Source organism: Diceros bicornis, chromosome 31, assembly GCF_020826845.1.
Source record: "Diceros bicornis minor isolate mBicDic1 chromosome 31, mDicBic1.mat.cur, whole genome shotgun sequence".
In the NCBI taxonomy this organism is placed as follows: domain Eukaryota; kingdom Metazoa; phylum Chordata; class Mammalia; order Perissodactyla; family Rhinocerotidae; genus Diceros; species Diceros bicornis.
In genome coordinates this window covers 8,694,164-8,711,600 of record NC_080770.1, presented here as the reverse complement: position 1 = coordinate 8,711,600, position 17,437 = coordinate 8,694,164, and the positions used below count along the sequence as shown (strand labels likewise).

General features: G+C 61.6%; 3 protein-coding genes across 7 annotated transcripts; all 3 read left to right on the top strand.

The window, feature by feature from the left end:
- Nucleotides 1-371: 371 nt before the first annotated feature.
- On the top strand, nucleotides 372-5,527 carry GPR137 (G protein-coupled receptor 137). Of its 4 annotated transcripts, none has more exons than XM_058526551.1 (8): nucleotides 372-493; nucleotides 1,603-1,974; nucleotides 2,058-2,107; nucleotides 2,804-3,029; nucleotides 3,139-3,288; nucleotides 3,414-3,542; nucleotides 3,651-3,769; nucleotides 4,159-4,767. In XM_058526551.1, the coding sequence occupies exons 2-8, from the start codon at nucleotides 1,618-1,620 to the stop codon at nucleotides 4,568-4,570; spliced, it is 1,443 nt and encodes a 480-aa protein (XP_058382534.1). In that variant the 5' UTR covers nucleotides 372-493; nucleotides 1,603-1,617; the 3' UTR covers nucleotides 4,571-4,767. The 4 variants fall into 4 exon arrangements, with proteins under 4 accessions (XP_058382534.1, XP_058382537.1, XP_058382535.1 ...); XM_058526550.1 differs by lacking the exon at nucleotides 372-493 and adding an exon at nucleotides 1,430-1,478; XM_058526552.1 differs by lacking the exon at nucleotides 372-493 and having other exon boundaries at nucleotides 760-1,974; nucleotides 4,053-4,303.
- A 1,077-nt stretch (nucleotides 5,528-6,604) lies between these two features.
- On the top strand, nucleotides 6,605-13,541 carry KCNK4 (potassium two pore domain channel subfamily K member 4). Of its 2 annotated transcripts, XM_058526547.1 has the most exons (7): nucleotides 6,605-7,342; nucleotides 7,548-7,813; nucleotides 10,744-10,867; nucleotides 10,995-11,155; nucleotides 11,338-11,524; nucleotides 12,009-12,148; nucleotides 12,590-13,541. In XM_058526547.1, exons 2-7 carry the CDS (start codon nucleotides 7,625-7,627, stop codon nucleotides 12,983-12,985), a joined length of 1,197 nt encoding a protein of 398 aa, XP_058382530.1. In that variant the 5' UTR covers nucleotides 6,605-7,342; nucleotides 7,548-7,624; the 3' UTR covers nucleotides 12,986-13,541. The 2 variants fall into 2 exon arrangements, with proteins under 2 accessions (XP_058382530.1, XP_058382531.1); XM_058526548.1 differs by lacking the exon at nucleotides 6,605-7,342 and having other exon boundaries at nucleotides 7,511-7,813.
- A 13-nt stretch (nucleotides 13,542-13,554) lies between these two features.
- CATSPERZ (catsper channel auxiliary subunit zeta) lies at nucleotides 13,555-16,894 on the top strand. The gene is made up of 5 exons (XM_058526549.1): nucleotides 13,555-13,710; nucleotides 13,923-14,277; nucleotides 15,355-15,434; nucleotides 15,618-15,684; nucleotides 16,454-16,894. Exons 1-5 carry the CDS (start codon nucleotides 13,690-13,692, stop codon nucleotides 16,561-16,563), a joined length of 633 nt encoding a protein of 210 aa, XP_058382532.1. The 5' UTR covers nucleotides 13,555-13,689; the 3' UTR covers nucleotides 16,564-16,894.
- Nucleotides 16,895-17,437: the final 543 nt, after the last annotated feature.

The window sequence follows — 17,437 nt, the reverse complement described above, 5'->3', positions numbered from 1 at the left end:
TCCCGGCTTTCTCGTGCCCTGGGCGTGTGTGGGAGCAGAGGAGGGATTCTCTGGGGTCCCCACCGGGAACCTGGAGACCAGCTTCTGGTGACAAGTCCTTCCGCCCCTCTGGCCTCAGTTCCTACCCCTGTAGAATGGGGATAATGACACCTCCCTCAGGAGCCACTGATCATTGTAAACCGTGTGTGAAAGCACTTTGCAAAGCCGTCATTGAAGCTTGGCCGCCGGCTGCAACTGTCGTCGCTGTTGTCACTGCCCCGTCTGGATGGGTGGCCGGGTCGGGAAGTCCCGCGCCCTCCTCCTCCCCACAGTGGAAACCTCGCAGCGCCCGCATCGGGCACCACTCCCCGCGCCATCGCGGGAGCGCTCGAGATAAGCGAGCAGTCTCCTGCCTGGCGGGATGGCTGCCCCGGCGCAGGAGAGCGGACAGGGCCCCCTGGGAGGGTGACCGTAGGACTCGCGGGGTCTTCGCGCCTGGCAGGCGGCCGCCCAGGTGAGCGGGAGCCGCTGCCGGCCAGGGCGTGGGGCGGCGGGCCGCTTGGGGACAGCGGGGACAGCGGGTGAGGCCCAGGGGGCGGGGCCCGGAGGCCATCTTGGCTGTGGGCGGAAGTTTCCTTCAGGAACCGGGTGAGGGGAAGTCGTTGCCGCCCTCAGCCGGGCGGAGCGATCTCGGCTTGGCTATGGGGAAGAGAAGCATGGGAACTGGCGGCCCCTCAAACAAGCAAGGGCCGGTGGCCCCGGGCACGGCCCCCCCAGGCGCCCGCCGGATGCGGCGCGGCCCCAGCGTCTCGGCCGCCTGCAGCCTCTCGTAACCCCTGGCGTCCGCCGGCGGCGCAGCTGCGCCAATTCTCAAACGGCTCCGCGCCGGGCGCGGCGCCGGACTGCGGAGCCCGGGCCAGACCCTGCGCAATTTGCGTAGCGACCGGCGCCCGCGCAGGCGCAGGAGGGGGCGGAGCAGCGGGAGCCGGGGAGCTGGAGCCCCGGGTCCCAGCGACCGGAGCCGGCTCCCCCAGCGGCGGCCTGAGGACCCGGCGTCCGCCTCCTCGGGTCCCCCGCGGCTGGAGGGTGGACGCAGTGGGGGTGGGGTGGAGGCAGCGTCCGGAATCCCGAGGACGGAAGGCAGAGGCCCTCCCCATCCGGATCATTGGAGGGGAGAGATCTCCCCAGTTTGGGGAGGGGGAGAGCCGGGCGTTGAACGCCCCCCGCAGCGGCCGCTGCCCTGAGCCCACGGGCATCGGCCGGCTCTCCCCCTCCTGCCGGGACGACTCGAGCGACCAAGGCCAGGGACCTCTCTCCTTCAGCCTCTGCAGTCCCCTACCCCGGCTCTGGGGTGGTGCAGGGGAGACACCCCCCACCCACCTCCTCTACCCTGGAGAGGAGAGACTGCCCTTCCACGCCCCGAGTGAGGGGCGCAGGCTCCAGGCTGCCCGTGCCCCGCTGCAAGGGCGAGGGCCCCTCTGTGGAGGGGGAAGGGCCTGGTGAGCCGCAACTTCTTTCCTCGCGAGCGCCCCATCTCCATCTCTGTACCCTGCAGCTCCCACCCCTCCGTATTTATTTCCCTGGCCCCCTGCCAGCCCCTCCATCTCTGTCTCCGGGATTCAGGCCTCCCTCCCTGACATGGAGAGTAACCTATCTGGCCCGGTGCCTGCTGCTGGGCTGGTGCCTGCCCTGCCACCTGCTGTGACCCTGGGGCTGACCGCGGCCTACACCACGCTGTACGCCCTTCTCTTCTTCTCCGTCTATGCCCAGCTCTGGCTGGTGCTGCTCTATGGGCACAAGCGTCTCAGCTACCAGACGGTGTTCCTGGCACTCTGTTTGCTTTGGGCTGCCTTGCGTACCACCCTCTTCTCCTTCTACTTCCGAGACACCCCCCGTGCCAACCGCCTGGGGCCTCTCCCCTTCTGGCTTCTCTACTGCTGCCCTGTCTGCCTGCAGTTCTTCACGCTGACCCTCATGAACCTCTACTTTGCCCAGGTAACTGTGGTCCCGGGTGGGGGTGGGTGGTGGTGGGGCAAGCCCCAGAGGCCCAAAGGAATGATGGGCGTCTCTGCTCCCAGGTGGTGTTCAAGGCCAAGGCGAAGCGTCGGCCAGAGATGAGCCGAGGCTTGTGAGTACTCGGGACACTGGTGGGCTCAGCCCTCAGGCCAGGGAGCAGCCCGGTGTCCATTCCTTCCTCCCTTGCAGGGCTGAGGCAAGGACCACCCCAGGAGTGTTTGTGAAAAAGCTTGGAAAAGTAGGGCTCCTGGGGTGGATGGCTGAGCAGAGGCGTAGCATAGGTCAAGAAAAATTATAATAGAAACAGTCGTGAGTGAGGGGAGAGGGTACCAGTGTCACCCATGATGGAGGAAGAGTGGGAGGCTTCAGCCCAAGCCAGACTGCACTTCTGGGTGACCTTGCGTGGCGATATCCTGTCATTTGTATAACGTCTTCCAGTTTATGACGAGCTTTCACAAACATCTTTAATTTTTACAACTTACCCCTGAGGCTCTTACTATCGCCATTTGAGAGATGTAGAAACTGAGGGCCTGCAAGGTAAAGCAGCATGTTCAAGGTCGTAGACCTGGCAGAGAGCAGAGCCAGGGCTGAAACCCAGACTTCTGACTCTCAGTCCGGTGCTCTCTCCACTCGACCACAGCTGTCGGTCACCATCTGATCTCTTTGGGTCTCAGTTTCCCCATCTAAAACTGGAGGGGCAGTCTTCGGACTGGATTGGTCTGGATTGGTTCTGACTGACCAGGGTCTTCTGTGGGAGGTGGGGTGATTGAGCGCCCAGGGCTGGGGCTGACTGTGCTGTGGGCCGCAGGCTGGCCGTCCGAGGGGCCTTCGTGGGGGCCTCGCTGCTCTTTCTGCTGGTGAATGTGCTGTGTGCCGTGCTGTCCCGCCGGCGCCGGGCACAGCCCTGGGCCCTCCTGCTGGTGCGAGTCCTGGTGAGCGACTCCCTCTTTGTCATCTGCGCGCTCTCTCTGGCCGCCTGCCTCTGCCTTGTCGCCCGGCGGGCCCCCTCCACCAGCATCTACCTGGAGGCCAAGGTAGGGCCACAAGCCCTGATGCCTGGGTATCCTTTGGGGGTCTTTGGGCAGTGGTCTTCAGGGTAGAGAGGAAGCTAGAGCCTCCCCTCCCTGTTGTCATCTGTGCCAGGGGACCAGTGTGTGCCAGGCAGCCGTGATGGGTGGCGCCATGGTCCTGCTCTATGCCAGCCGGGCCTGCTACAACCTGGCGGCCCTGGCCTTGGCCCCCCGGAGCCGGCTGGATGCCTTTGATTACGACTGGTACAACGTCTCCGACCAGGTGGGCATTCGGCACGTCTGCCGCCTCCTTAGTAGCTGTGGCTCCTGGTCCCCAGCTGGCCTGGGCCCTATCTGGGTGCCCCATAGCACGACTGCGGACTGACACAAGCCCCTGCCTTCCCACAGGCGGACCTGGTGAATGACCTGGGGAACAAGGGCTACCTGGTGTTTGGCCTCATCCTCTTTGTGTGGGAGCTGCTGCCCACCACACTGCTGGTGGGCTTCTTCCGGGTACACCGGCCCCCGCAGGACCTGGTGAGGGCTGTGGAGAGGGGTGGACATGGAATCCTGGGCTGGGGTCTAAAGGGTTTGTGGGAGGCCAGTGAGGGCAGGAGAAAGCATCAATGGTGGCTTCCTCCCCAGAGCACCAGCCGCATCCTCAACGGGCAGGTCTTTGGCTCCCGTTCCTACTTCTTCGACCGGGCTGGGCACTGCGAGGACGAGGGCTGCTCCTGGGAGCACAGCCGGGGCGAGAGCACCAGGTAGGAGCCCCGGCCCTGCCTCAGACCCCTGGGCTCCCGGCTTGCTCCATCAAGCTATGGGGACCTAGTCCTGGGTCTTGCCACCCATCCACCTGCCTGGCCCGCCGTGCTCTTTGATTCCCGTCTGTACTAGATGAGGTCTCCATCTCTCGCCCCGAGATGCAGTTTGCATCCTGGAGGTCTCGGTCATTGGTTTCTGTTCTGAGGCTCTCTCCCTCCCCCAGCTCTTGTGAATGTGGCCCTGGTCACTGCCCTGGGACTGACGGTGTTTCTCTGCCTGCAGCATGTCAGGCAGCCTAGGCTCCGGCAGCTGGTACGGCGCCATCGGGCGGGAGCCAGGCTGGTGCGGGGGCAGCCAGACGCGGACCACTCCTCTGCTCTTCTCCCAGGTGCTGGGACCAGGCGGCCACCACCACAGTCTCTACTCCACCCCACAGACGTGATCCCCTTCTGTTTCCCCCCAGAACACCCAGACCCCAGTCCTCCTACCCCAGGCCCCTGTGCCAAGTTCACCTGCCGCTTCTTGCCCAGGATCCTGGGGGCTGTGGCTGCCTCTTCCCCTGGCCGGCTGCTTGCTACTCTTGTTGTAGTGAGCTTATGCCGTCCCCTAGGATGGGAGGCATGGCCCTGGTTGCCAGATGCCCACAGCGCCTTGGCATGACCTGCTGCCTCCGCTTCTACACTGGAGCCAGCGACCTCTCCTGCACCTGCCACTCAATAAACAGTGTCTGTGCCCCGCGTCCATTCACTGTCTGTCGGTTGTCCGCTGTGTGTTCCTTGCTTCGTCACCTGTTTAGCTGAAGGCTGATCAGACACCTGCCCTTGAAGGGGGCTGCTGGGCAGGGAGAGGGAGGAGCCTGCCTTCTCAGGGGAAGGAAGAGCCCTGCGCCCCCTCCAGTCCCTCCCTGGTTGAACAATTGCTACTCTTTCCTCAAGACCTGCTCCAAATGTCACCTCCTTTAGGAAGCCTTCCATTTCCAGGTCAGGGAACCATGTGCCCCCCTTTGGGTACCGTGGCCCTGTGGTTATGTGGCTATTACGCATCCCACCCCCCGTGGATTGGGATTTCTGGAGACCCTGTTTCCCTGTCTTCACGTCCAGCCTGGCCTTCCGGGCCAGGGTCTGGTCCAGGGCCTGTGGATGAGGAGCTGGCCGGGGGCTGAGCAGCCCCCATCTCCCTACCAGGTGTGGATTTGGTCAGATGGGGGGTTGCCCCCACACAGTCTGGTGGTCCTGGAGGCCCCTAATAGCACAGTCACCACCTTCTGACATAGCCCTGGCAGATCTGTCTGGTGGCTGGGAGTCCTTGATCAGAGGATCTGTCTCCTGCCCACATACCTGGCTGTCCCAGCTCCTCGGAGTGCCTGGGGCCTAGCACGGAGCCTGTCTTGAAACCCTTCACTTGGAACTATCCTGGACACCAGGCCTTCAGAGCTTCTAGAGCGGGCATCTGAGACTAAGAATCAGCTGGAAAGGAAAATTGCTAACATTGTGGGGCCCTTTATTGTGGGTGCCAGGCTCTGTTTTGAGCATTTACAAATACCAACCTCTTTAATGCTTAGAACCACACCCTGAGGTGACAATTAATCATGCCTTTTCTGTAAGCGGGCTCCAGAGAGACTGGTAACCTGTCTAGGCCCCCTACTTGGGGGGTGGTCGGCCTTAGAGCGCAGCTCAAAACCACCCACCTAGGGCTAAGGAGCCCAGGCAAGAGAAGGGTCTTTGGAGAGATGGGGTTGTAAAGTGGGTAAGGGCGGAGGGGTGAGTTCAGGACTGGCCAGGGCCCTGCTCTTCAGGCACTGGGGGAGGGAGTGCTGGCACCAGCTCCATGCTGGGATGGGCATGGACGTGAAGACCAAGGATGGGGAGACAGGATCAGGGGCAGGAGGTGCCCCAGCATGACTTCCCAGAGCTGGGTCCCAACCCCACATCGGCCAATTCCAGGTTGCCTCAAGGGATCCTCCACCCCTTTGTCCCACGGGGTCTCCTCCCTCATAAGTGCTGAGCCGAAGGTCCAGGCTGTCCCCAGGGGCGGGAAGCTGAGGGCCCTTTCGATCCAGCAGTGGGCCTGGGAGATGCTGAGAGATTCGCCCGGCGCCTGTCCGGGGAGGTGAGCCGGCTGATGTCCAAGCCGGGGCCATACCGCTGGCCACACTGGCTGGCCGGCGGGGCAGTACCAGGGCTCCAGTCTGAGACTCCCGGCCCGACCCTGCAGCGACCCCTCTCGGGCTCCTCTGCCACTCACCTCCCGGGACCGGCCGGGACTGGGGGGCTGGGCGGCCGCAGGTAGGAGGCTGGGGGCGGGGGCGGCGCCGGCGGCGAGGGCGCGGCACCGAGGGAGGCGCGGCGCTGGAAGGGTTAAACGCCGGAGGAGGGGGGCTTCTGGCGGCGGGAGGGGGGGGGTCCCAGCCCCGGCGGCCGCCCGCTCCGCCCCTGCCGCAGCTGCCGCCTCCGCGGCCCAGCCGGCACCGGCGAGGCCGCTCGGAAGCCCGGGCCGCAGCCGCAGCCGCAGCGGAGCCGACAGTGAGTGCGGGCGGAGGGGGGGGGGCGCGCGGGGCCCGAGTCCGGGACGGGCGCGGGGGCGCCGGCAGGACTCCCGGGCAAGGGCGCGCAGGGGGCGATCGGCCGGGCGGGGCAGCCCCCTCCCGCGCGTGGGCGCCTCCGGGAGTGATGCGGCCGCGCGTCCTGCCGCCCGTCACGCTCCGAGGCGTCGGCGTGAAGACGCGGGGAGGCGGTGGGAGCGAGCGGCGGCTGTGCAGTGCGTCTGGGCGGCGGGCGCTGCGCGGTGGCTCCGCGGTCTGGGTGTGTGTGTACGCGAGTGTGTGCACACGTGTGCGTGGACCTCTGGGGTGTCTCGGCCCGGCGCGCACGCCCCTGGGGGTCCGGTGTGCCCGTGAGTCTGGGGAGTGTGCAGGTGGAGCGTGCGCGTGCAGCCGGGGCAGCCGGCTGGAACCGCAGGGTGGAGCACGGGCGCGCGGGTCTTTGTGCCCGCGTGTGTGCGCGTGGGCACCGCCGCCCGCTGTCCCGGGGACTGACAGACGTCCCGGGGGATGCTGCACTGGTCCAGCCCTTGTCGCCCCCGCCCTGCTCCTTCTCGGAACCCAGCACCCTTCCTTCCCCCCGCCCTGCCTCGCCCCTGCGCAGCGATCGGGACCTCCCCTGGGTTCCTCGAAAGCCCAGCGGGGTGCTGGGGGACCCTGGAGGCTCCCCACTCGGCCCAGCGGGGCTAGCAGCGGAACAGGGAGAGGCAGGAGAGGAGAGAGAAGCCGCGAAGATGCTGCCGCAGCCGCCGCGGACGAGCCGGCACCCGCCATCCCCATCCCCACCCTGCACGGTCTGGCCTCTCCGCCCACTTCCCCTTCGCGCGCCTCCGCGCCCCCTCAGCCTCCTCCTGGAAGGCGGGTTCCCCACGCCCCTTCCAGGCCCCTGGCTTCTTCTCCCTCGCCCTGCCTCTCCCTCAGCAGGCTCAGTGTCTCTTTCTCCCTTCCACTCTCATTCCTTCCCTTCCCGGTGCCCTCTTCTCTTCTCACACCCTGGAGTCCCCGCACAGGGGCTGAGGGCCGGGCAGTGGAGGTAAGGGGGAGGACGAAAGGGGGGAGGAGGAAGACTGGGTGTGTCCTGGTACCAAGTGTCCAACCGGAGGGATGTGAGAAGAAGACACCTGTGGGCAGCAGGGCTGGGGGTTCCAAGGACCTGTGGGTGTGTAGGGATTGGAGAAGGAGGGTGTAGGGGTGTCAGGCCAGGTGGTTGATCCCCGCATCCCTGGTTCTGCCCGCAGTGACCGCAGCTCCCCAGGAGCCCCCTGCCCGGCCTCCCCAGGCGGGCAGTGGAACCGGCCGGGCTCCTGGGCGCGCCATGCGCAGCACCACGCTACTGGCCCTGCTGGCGCTGGTCCTGCTCTACTTGGTGTCCGGTGCCCTGGTGTTCCAGGCCCTGGAGCAGCCCCACGAGCAACAGGCCCAGAGGGAGCTGGGGGAGGTCCGAGAGAAGTTCCTGAGGGCCCATCCATGCGTCAGCGACCAGGACCTGGGGCTCTTCATCAAGGTGTGTGGGTGGGTGACAGCCCCTTTGCAGTCACCTATGACCCCTGGCACTAACTGCATGCCACTGGGGCCGTGTGCTGGGGTGCTGCTTCCAGCCCGGCACCCCTGAGGGCAGGGTGCGGCTGGGGGTGCAGGGCAGAGGCTGGGAGCCAGGTCTGTGTTTTCAATATGGCGGCCATGGGGACATTTATGTTCCTGTTGAGACTGGCATTGGACTGCGCTCCTGGACTGTCTCTGTGTGTGATGGTGGTTAAACAAAGGGATGCATGAAGGAGGGAATGAATAAATGGCTGTAGCACATGAGATATGTTACATTTTCACACGTCTAACTCGTGGGTTTAGGACTGCCAGATAGAATCCAGGACGCCCAGTTAAATGTGAATTTCAGCTAAACAACGAATACTTTTTCAACATAAATATGTCCCATGCAATATTTTTAGTTGGTAAGTCTGGCAACCCTACTCCCGTTCTTATACTTCTTTGAAGTCACAGCTGCCTTAGAGAAGCCCAAGAACACTGTGAACACTCCCCCACCTCCCGGGAAAGTGCGCATCTAAACATGTACAGATGATTCTGGAGGGTTCCACGATCCCCTAAAGCCCGTCCATGCCACCATGGATGCCAAGTTAAGCACTCCTTCCCCCCAGAACACATGCTTATGATGTGGAGGCTAGAGGGAGGGCAAGTCAGGGATGGGGTTGGCTTTGGTCCGGGGACTAAAGAAAGTGCTAGGCTTCAGCCTTCTGGGGTACTGTCAGGAAAGCACCTTTGTTGCCCTCTCGGATTTCAGAGTCACTGTCATAAAAAAACCAAGGTTCAACTTTAATAAATTAATGTTTATTACTTTGTTGAAGAGTACCCCTCTTTTCTGCCTGTTCTTTTGGAGGGATGAGCCATGGGCATGGAGGTCTCAGTGTCCAAGCTAACTCCCAAGGGGACAGGACCCAGAGCAGAGAGGAGGGTGGGGTGGGGCCAGGACACAGGCGGCTTGACAATGCCTCTGACACTTCCAGAATGCCCAGCAAGGCCCAGAGAGGCCTGGGCAGGAGAGTGTGTCTGGCCAGACCACAGGGCAGAGGGAGGGAGGGAATCTGACCTATTTTATCTTCACAATGGAATTGCTTTTTTCTTGGATAAAAAAGAAGAAAAGGAGGTGCAGAACCTAGAATGGTGGGCGACAGCTGCTATATTTCTCTTCCACAATTAGTCATGCAGCAATTAGGCACCTACTGTGTGCTGCGTGCTATGCTATACACCATAGCATAGGCAGGAAATTGATATGAGGGTAGAACAGTTGCAGGCTCTATCCTGGAAGATGTCACATGTAGGCCAGGGGACAGATCAATGGAGAGACAGATCACTGTAGGATGCAGCAGGAAAAAGCTTTCCTTATTTCCTTCTTGGTTAAACATCTATTTTGGGTTGGGCCTTGGGCTAGGTGCTGGGGGCAATGAGGTAGACGCCAGGGGCCTTTGGGAGGAGCTGGTAATTGAAGTGAGGCAGGTGAGATGGGTAGAAATTAAAGATGTATGATTGGGTTGCAAGAGACTTGCAGGCAGAGGAACAGCATGAGCAAAGGCGTGGAAGCTGGAAAGCTCCGTGTTTTGCAAAATTCAGATTTCGCAGATGCCTAGTCATTTGAAGCAAAAATTAGAACACACAGGATGACAAAGGATTTTTTTTCCCCTAAGTAGTGAATTTGTTGGAAAAGTCTTGCAAAATAAAATCACTTTTAATCATACATTTCACTTTTGGCTTTATTAAAAAAGGATCATTACAGGAAATGGGATCCGCTCAGAAAATCTGGGGATGAGGTCACTGTCACTTGGATTCCCAAATGGGCATCCCAGAAGACTGGGAAAAGGGAGGTTGGGACCAGATTGGAAAAGGGCTTCAACACTGGGCTGCGGAGTTTGGAGTCTGTTCTGCAGACAGCAGGGAGCTACAGAGGATTTTGAGCAATCGTTTTAGGAAGGTTAATTTGGAATGGATCTTGCTAACGAGGGCTGCAGTCAGAGAGAGAGGAGGTGATTTATGACCTCCCTCTCACCCACTGCTTTTGTGCCTTGACTCTGTGCTCCTGGGGGAAGGGCCCCTCTGCACCCCCTCCTCTTTATGCCCTGACCCCTGTCACTTCGGGCAGGTACTCTCAAAACACAGACTCTGCCCCCAAGAGACCTGCAGGCTGGCAAGAGAGGCAGACACATGGCCATTTCATTAATTTAATCACATTTATTGAGCACCTACTATGTGGCACAGGGTTTGGCTTGGACTTCAGTGCGGCGGGCAGGGGTTTGTGTGTCCATGAACCTCCTAAATTGGATGCAAAATGTGATGGTGTATAAATCTTCCTGGAGGGAGGGTCCCCAACTTCCATCAGATTTTCTAAGGCAAGGGACTCAAACTCAGCTTTCACAGGGGCAGTGGGAGTGGTGGGTTCTGTGGAAAGCTAAAAATCACGGGACGTGATTGCTAGGTGGGGAGTAATCTAACAAACGCACAGCGCTGACTTGGCTGTAAGAGCTTTACTTCTTCCCAACAACTCTGAGGTCGGTGCTGTTATCATCAGCCCCATTTGATAGATGCAGAAACTGAGGCATGGAGCTAAGTTGCCCAAGGTCACAGAACACCAAGATTTGAACCCGGGCGATCTGGACCCAGAGTCTGTGCCCCTGACCACTGTAAAACTGCAAATCTGTGAAATTAGGGGATCCAATAACTCACAAGTTTCTAAAACAATGTGGAGGTCAAACAAAATTGGGCCACCCAATCTGCAACATCTGCTCTAAGGGCCTGCCTGCAGGGAGACCAGAGGGAAGGGGAGAGCTGGGAGGGGTAGGGAGGGAAGCACCCTGGAGACTGGAGGGCCAGGGGGTTGGCCAGGACAGGAGGGAAGGACTGAGGTTCCTCCTTCTGCGCCTTCTCCTGCAGGAAGTGGCTGATGCCCTGGGAGGGGGTGCGAACCCTGACACCAACTCAACCAGTAACGGCAACCACTCAGCCTGGGACCTGGGCAGCGCCTTCTTTTTCTCAGGCACCATCATCACCACCATCGGTGGGGGAGGGGACTGGGCATGTGGAGGGGGGCAAGGGGCGGCTGGGCTTTCTCATGGGGGAAGGCACGGGGGAAAGTGGGGGGCGTCAGGCTGCCCCTAGACCTCCTGCATGGCCCCTCTGCCCAGGCTACGGCAACGCGGCCCTGCGCACAGATGCCGGGCGCCTCTTCTGCATCTTTTATGCCCTGGTGGGGATCCCGCTGTTCGGGATCCTGCTGGCAGGGGTTGGGGACCGGCTGGGCTCCTCCCTGCGCCACGGCATCGGTCACATCGAAGCCATCTTCCTGGTGAGCTGCTCCGCGCCCCTGCCTTGGGCTTGGGATACCCCTCCGTACATGCCCGCCGGCAAGCGAGCGCGGCCCTGAGATCGCAGGAGCCTCGTGCTCAGGCTGCTGGAGGGGGGGGAGGGGGGGGGTGAGAGTGGAGGTTTGGGCGACTCCTCGGTCCTGCCTACTGCCCTTCCCTGCAGAAGTGGCACGTGCCGCCGGAGCTGGTGCGAGTGCTCTCGGCGGTGCTCTTCCTGCTGGTCGGCTGCCTGCTCTTTGTCCTCACGCCCACGTTCGTGTTCTGCTATGTGGAGGGCTGGAGCAAGCTGGAGGCCATCTACTTTGTCGTGGTGACGCTCACCACAGTGGGCTTCGGGGACTATGTGGCCGGTGAGGCCACCTTTCTCGTGCTGCACTTCCTTACTCACTTTCTTCCTGCCAGGGGCTCTGCGCTCTTGCTTTTCCCTCCAAATTCCACGTGGCATTTGTGCGCTCACACGTGATTGCTCCAACCCCTACATCCACTCACAGAACGCACCCTCAGATTTTTGCACGGATGCAACACCTCACGCATGCTTACATTCTTGCATGGCTGCGCCCTCATGTGTGCTCCCACATATATTAAGTGCACCCCTCACACTTGCTCACGTTCTTGCACATGAGCAACCCCACTTGCATGTTCTTATCTTGCACACCTTCAAGTCATGCACACTCATCTTCTTGCATGCTTTCACACACTCTGGCACCTACCGGTTGCCTCCAGGAGGGCGGATCCTCTCAATGGTCTGGGAAGAGGGGCAGTGAACTAGCTGCTCACAGGCTCAACGCTTGCCCCATACTCAACTTCTTTCTGTCCTCCCTGATGGTGTCCCAGGAGCCAGCCCCAACCAGAACTCTGCAGCCTACCAGCCGCTGGTGTGGTTCTGGATCCTGCTGGGCCTGGCCTACTTTGCCTCAGTGCTCACCACCATCGGGAACTGGCTGCGAGTAGTGTCCCGTCGCACCCGGGCAGAGGTAGGCGCTCCTGGGCCGTCACCGGGGCTGGCGCGCCGGACCCTGGCAGCTGGTTGATCAGCCTGCCTCCCTTCCAGAGCGTGGGTTCCTCCAGGCATAAACGCTGTTTATCTGAAATTCGCATTTAACTGGGCGACGTGTATTTTGTCACCCTACTCGTCGCACCCGTCCCAGGAGCGGGATGGAGGCGCAAAAGTCTCTGGGGCGCCGGAGGGAGAGCCGAAATAAAACTGGGGCTTTCTAGAAAAGGAGAAGAAGGCGCTTCGGTGCGATGGAGGAGGGGAGAGCATGCCGCTGGGTGATGAGCCTGTCCCTCCTCGGGCGGGCTGAGGCAGGAGGACCAGGCGGAAAAGAGGGGTGATGCCTGATTGGCGAAGGTGGGGAGTGCGACCCGAGGCGGTCGAGACCCCCGGTCGAGGACTGCCTTTCCTCCCCGCGCAGATGGGCGGCCTCACGGCGCAGGCCGCCAGCTGGACCGGCACGGTGACGGCGCGGGTGACCCAGCGAGCCAGCCCCGCGGCCCCACCGCCGCCGGAGAAGGAGCGGCCACTGCTGCCTCCACTGCCGTGTCCAGCGCAGCCCGCCGTCAGGCCCCCATCCCCTGCGCCCCCCGAGAAGGCCGAGCCGCCCTCCCCGCCCACCCCGCCGACGGCCTCGGCGCTGGATTACCCCAGTGAGAACCTCGCCTTCATCGACGAGTCCTCGGACACGCAGAGCGAGCGCGGCTGCGCGCTGCCCCGCGCGCCACGGGGTCGCCGCCGCCCCCCCAACCCCCCGAGGAAGCCTGTGCGGCCCCGGGGCCCCGGGCGCCCCCGGGACAAAGGCGTGTCCGATTAGGGGCAGGACCCCCGGCCGGGCCTCTCAAAGGGCTCCGTTCTTGCTCTCTCCCCGGCATGCTCTGCTTTTCTTCACCAAAGAGCCCTCTCGAGCGGACCTAAGCCTGGGGAGGAGGCTACGGATTGCTTGTCTGCCGCCCCCGCTCTGGCCCTCTCCTCACTTCATCCATTTCCAGACCCCCAAGGCTTTCTGTCTCGCTGTCCTGGCCGGGCCGGTCCCTCACACCACCTCACGACTGTGCCTCAAAGCCTGCATCAATAAACGAAAACAGTCTGCACCGCTGCGGGCGTGCCGGCTCCGGGACGCGTGGGTGTGGGAGTGCTTGCGTCGGGCCGCCTCCAGGGCAAGTCAGGCCTCCCATGACCCCCAAGCCGAGGCCCCCCTCCTGCACCCCCGTCGGTCAAGGCGCAGCCCTCTGGGCTGTGCTCAGGCCGGCGTCTCTGTCTAGAGGCCATCTGGTAGGGTCCAGCATGGGAATGTGCCAAGATGGGCTGTGCGTCTCCAACCTCAGCTCAGCTATTAGGGGGCTGGAGGGATGCGGGAGAGAATGGCCTCTAGTGTGGGGGGCTGTAGCTTGAACCTTCCTTGCGCGAGACCCCCCATCGTCATTCCAGACGGGACCCTGCCCCTCCCCCTTCCTGGATCGTGACCCCTTTCCTCCTCGCCCCGAGGCCTGTGGCGACTGGGACCGTTGCGGCAGAACCATGGAGGAAAAGCCTTTCAAAGTAAGAACTCTTCCCGGGCCCCCTTGCCCTGTCAGCCCCCAGACTCACCCTAGGTCCAACCTGGGTCCCTGGCTATCCTCCCACTCAGCCTTGGCTCCCGGCAGCCCCCAACAATCCCCACGCCCATGGAGTCCCGGCCCCGGCAGGGCTCAGGATCCAACCCCCCCAACTCCCCGCGACCCTCGGCTTCCCTCGTTGTATGTGGCCCACAGGCATTGGCCAAGTCTTCGGGCCGCCAGGGCTCAGGCAAGTCGAGCCGGCACAGCGACATCCGGAAGCTGTGGACCACGGCCACGCTGTCGCAGCCGAAGGTGAATGTGGCGCTGTCCAGTGTCTGCGACGACTCTGAGGCCAGCAGCGTGGGCGGCAACACTCGCCGCTGGTACGACCAGAAGGCTGGCCGCCACTCGGACATCGGCTGGGAAGACTCAGAGGACGGAGAGGACAAAGACAGCTTCAGGCAAGAGGAACTGGAGGAGCACTCCTTGCTGGAGCTGCAGCTGCACGGCGGCAGCTCCCTGGGAAGCCGTTTAGAGGAGGGGGACGACGATGCCAGGACCGAGACCGGTCAGTGTGGCCTCACTGGGCTGTGGGCGCCCTCAGGGCAGGGGGCTGGCCAGGGCCTCGATTTCTGTTGCTGTAAAATGGGAGGAAGCTGTAGGATCCAATTTTCTAGCATTTCCTGGGAGGGGCGCCAGCGCTGATCTTGAACGCTTTAAATCAACCATTCTTGGAGCGCCCCCTACCGGGCAGGCGTCATACAACGGTCTATGGCTATGGCACGCCGAGTACCGGAGACGCGCGAAAATGTGCACAGGCAGGGAGGTAGGACCCGGGCTTTTAATGGAATCGCTGGCATAGTTGAGAGGAGGAAGTTAATTCCTTGTCTGTGGATTTGTGCTGGTTGAGAAGGTGCCTGTCTTTCATTCATTCAGTCACTGGTCACAATTTTTAAGTACCTACTTCGTGCTGGGCACTGTTTCAAAATTGTGCCCCCCACTCCCCCCAGCACTTCATCAAGGAATTGGAACCGATAACAATATAATAATTGCCATTTATTGAGTCCTTGCTGTGTGCCAGGCACTGGGCTTCCCTTGTATAATCACCTTTACCCTTCAAAACCTCCATAAGGGGCCATTCTTATGACTCCATTTTTCAGATGAAGAGCTTGAGGGTTGGAAAGTGTCTAAGCCTCGTACAGAGGGACAGTCAGAACTGGAACCTTGGTGGGTGGGATAATAAAGCCCAGGATTTTTTTTGTTTATTTTTATTTTTTTAAATTTTTATTTATTTATTTTTTCCCCCAAAGCCCCAGTAGATAATTGTATGTCATAGTTGCACAGCCTTCTAGTTGCTGCATGTGGGACGCGGCCTCAGCATGGCCAGAGAAGCGGTGTGTTGGTGCGTGCCCGGGATCCGAACCCGGGCCGCCAGCAGCGGAGCGCTCGCACTTAACCGCTAAGCCACGGAGCCGGCCCCAAGCCCAGGGTTTTAAACCACTGTCGCATACTGTCTCCCACTAAGGTGGCACCTGGGGCTGGTCTCTGAAGGCCACGCCCCCCACCACATGCCTGGGGATTTCCTCTGCTCCAGGGAAGACCCAGCCGTCTGCAGATGACTGATCTCTCTTGTCTCTTCTTCCAGAAAGGTCTTCCTCAATGTCATCACTCAATTTCTCGAAGCACACACACCACCGAGCCTACTGGGTGGAGCAGCAGAGCAGGGTTGGAGGCACCCAGGGAGACTGGGGATTTCAGTGGGGTGGGGGATGGGCAAGCTGGGAGTTGCAGGGGTGAAGGGGTGGGGGTGGTTTATAGGGTAGAGGAGCAGGAGGGAGAAGGTGGGCGTTTCAGCGGTGGGCAGAGCTGGGGTCCCTTGGACATCTGAGCTTCTTGCTGCCTCTCCAGCTGCCGCTGCCCCTGAGAGAACTCATGGAGAATGAAGCTCTGGAAATCCTCACCAAAGCCCTCCAGAGTGAGACCTTCCCGCAGCTCCCACACCAGACCCTGGGGGATTGCGCAGGGCATGAGACCCTAGGGGTGGGGTTTCAGGATGTGTTTGCCTTGTCAGATTCCCTTACCACTCACAGTTTCCAGAAACGCCACAAAAAGTAAAGAGTGAGGGACCCGGCTCAGGGAGACCCAGTGCCGAGAGCGTGGGGTGGCCATCGGGAGCCTGGACACCAGCCTTACTGCAGCCTCTCTCTAGCTGATGTGGCTTTTCTAAGGCTGTTCCTCCACCTGCCCAATGGGAATGACAGCCTTTGTGTGGCCTTAGTCCCCTCCCTGGGTGCTGTGAGGAGCCTTTGCACAGTGGATTATTTGGGTAAACTTCCCCTGGTTTGCCCTGCTTATGATATGAAGGGGGAGAGGGCCTGACTAATGGCTTAGAGTGGGTGGTCCAGGAGGTGTCGGCAAAGCTGCCTGCTACCACTGGCCTAATTCAGGCCTGTAACATCGTCTCTAACCATGCCCCCGTCCATTCTCCACCTCAACACCGCATCCTGCTCTGCATCTCCCATCTGTTTGGAGCACAGCTCTGTCACCTGACCATTTGAGATAAACAAAACCGGCAGGGCCCAGCACCTTGGCGATCCAAAGTTCCCCAAACTAACACAGACCCGAGCGCCAAGCGCCCCTGCTACCCCAAATCACGCGCGGCTCCTTGAATCCCACATGAAGCACCCGCTGCTGGGGAGGCCATGCCCGTGCTGGCTGCCCTGAACCCGAGCTCTGTCCTCCAGGCTACCGGTCCGGGATTGGCCGGGACCACTTCCTGACCAAGCAGCTGCAGCGACACATCGAGGGGCTCAAGAGGCGCCGGAACAAGAGGCTGCACGTCTCGGTGCACTGAGAGCACCGCTTCGCGCTCGAGTGACGGCCCGACTCCAGCCCCGGTCCCTGTCCCGTCCCCAGACCCAAGCCCGACCCTGTCCACGTGGAATTTGAGCCCTAGAGAATAAAAGAGTCTGTGCATGGTCAGCGAGTCAGTGCGTGGCTGCCCGCGTGAGGCGGACGCACGTGGCCCCGCCTTTCCGCGTGACCTTCACTCGGTCACCGCAGTGACCTTGAGCGTTCTCCGTCCGGGCCGTTTCGGTTCCGTCTTCCCGGGACTCGAAATCCAGGACTTCTTGCATATTTTAGGTCTGCTTCTCCCACCCCGGATTCAGCAGCTTTGTGGGGATATTGGGTCTGCGCCTCAAGTGCCCCAATGGTGTTGTCTTGGGGAAGCGGGGAAAGAGAAAGGGGCAGCGACTCCTCTCAAGCTCGGGCACGCTAGGCCACGCCCCTCATGCATATGCAGATACACGAGTCTGTCCCTCGCCCCGCCCCCTCATTTACATATGCATATCGTCTTCCCGTCCTGCAGCGGCGGCCACTGAGCGACCTCGCCCACTCCTCTCGCGCACAGTGCGCCCCGCCTCCTCCTTTACGTAAGAGCGCTCCTGGCCCCACCCCCTCCTGGAGCCTGTCCGCGACTCTCTGGCCACGCCCCCTCGGCGGCGCGTACGCAAGTGGCTCGTCGGCGGCGGGGCGGGACCTTCGAGAGGGCCTGTCCGCGGGCCTCGCCGGCTCCGCCCCGCCCCGCCCCGCCCGCGCACGCAGGCGCTGCCCACCCCACTTGTCGGATTAGCATTGGGCGCCAGGCCCCGCCCCCTGCTTTGCATGCGCACGGCCGGCCCCGCCCCCGCTGTCAGCTGGAGGAAGCAGAGTAGGAAGCGGCCGCG

What these genes read in the sequence shown, in the direction of transcription:
- GPR137 (XM_058526551.1), top strand. Translation starts at nt 1,618, where the DNA reads ATGGAGAGTAACCTATCTGGCCCGGTGCCTGCTGCTGGGCTGGTGCCT. An exon ending in TGAACCTCTACTTTGCCCAG is followed by an intron (nt 1,975 to 2,057) that starts GTAACTGTGGTC and finishes CTCTGCTCCCAG; the next exon opens with GTGGTGTTCAAGGCCAAGGC. An exon ending in GGTACAACGTCTCCGACCAG is followed by an intron (nt 3,289 to 3,413) that starts GTGGGCATTCGG and finishes GCCTTCCCACAG; the next exon opens with GCGGACCTGGTGAATGACCT.
- KCNK4 (XM_058526547.1), top strand. Translation starts at nt 7,625, where the DNA reads ATGCGCAGCACCACGCTACTGGCCCTGCTGGCGCTGGTCCTGCTCTAC. An exon ending in ACCTGGGGCTCTTCATCAAG is followed by an intron (nt 7,814 to 10,743) that starts GTGTGTGGGTGG and finishes CTTCTCCTGCAG; the next exon opens with GAAGTGGCTGATGCCCTGGG. An exon ending in CACCATCATCACCACCATCG is followed by an intron (nt 10,868 to 10,994) that starts GTGGGGGAGGGG and finishes CCCTCTGCCCAG; the next exon opens with GCTACGGCAACGCGGCCCTG.
- CATSPERZ (XM_058526549.1), top strand. Translation starts at nt 13,690, where the DNA reads ATGGAGGAAAAGCCTTTCAAA. An exon ending in TGGAGGAAAAGCCTTTCAAA is followed by an intron (nt 13,711 to 13,922) that starts GTAAGAACTCTT and finishes TGTGGCCCACAG; the next exon opens with GCATTGGCCAAGTCTTCGGG. An exon ending in CGATGCCAGGACCGAGACCG is followed by an intron (nt 14,278 to 15,354) that starts GTCAGTGTGGCC and finishes CTCTTCTTCCAG; the next exon opens with AAAGGTCTTCCTCAATGTCA.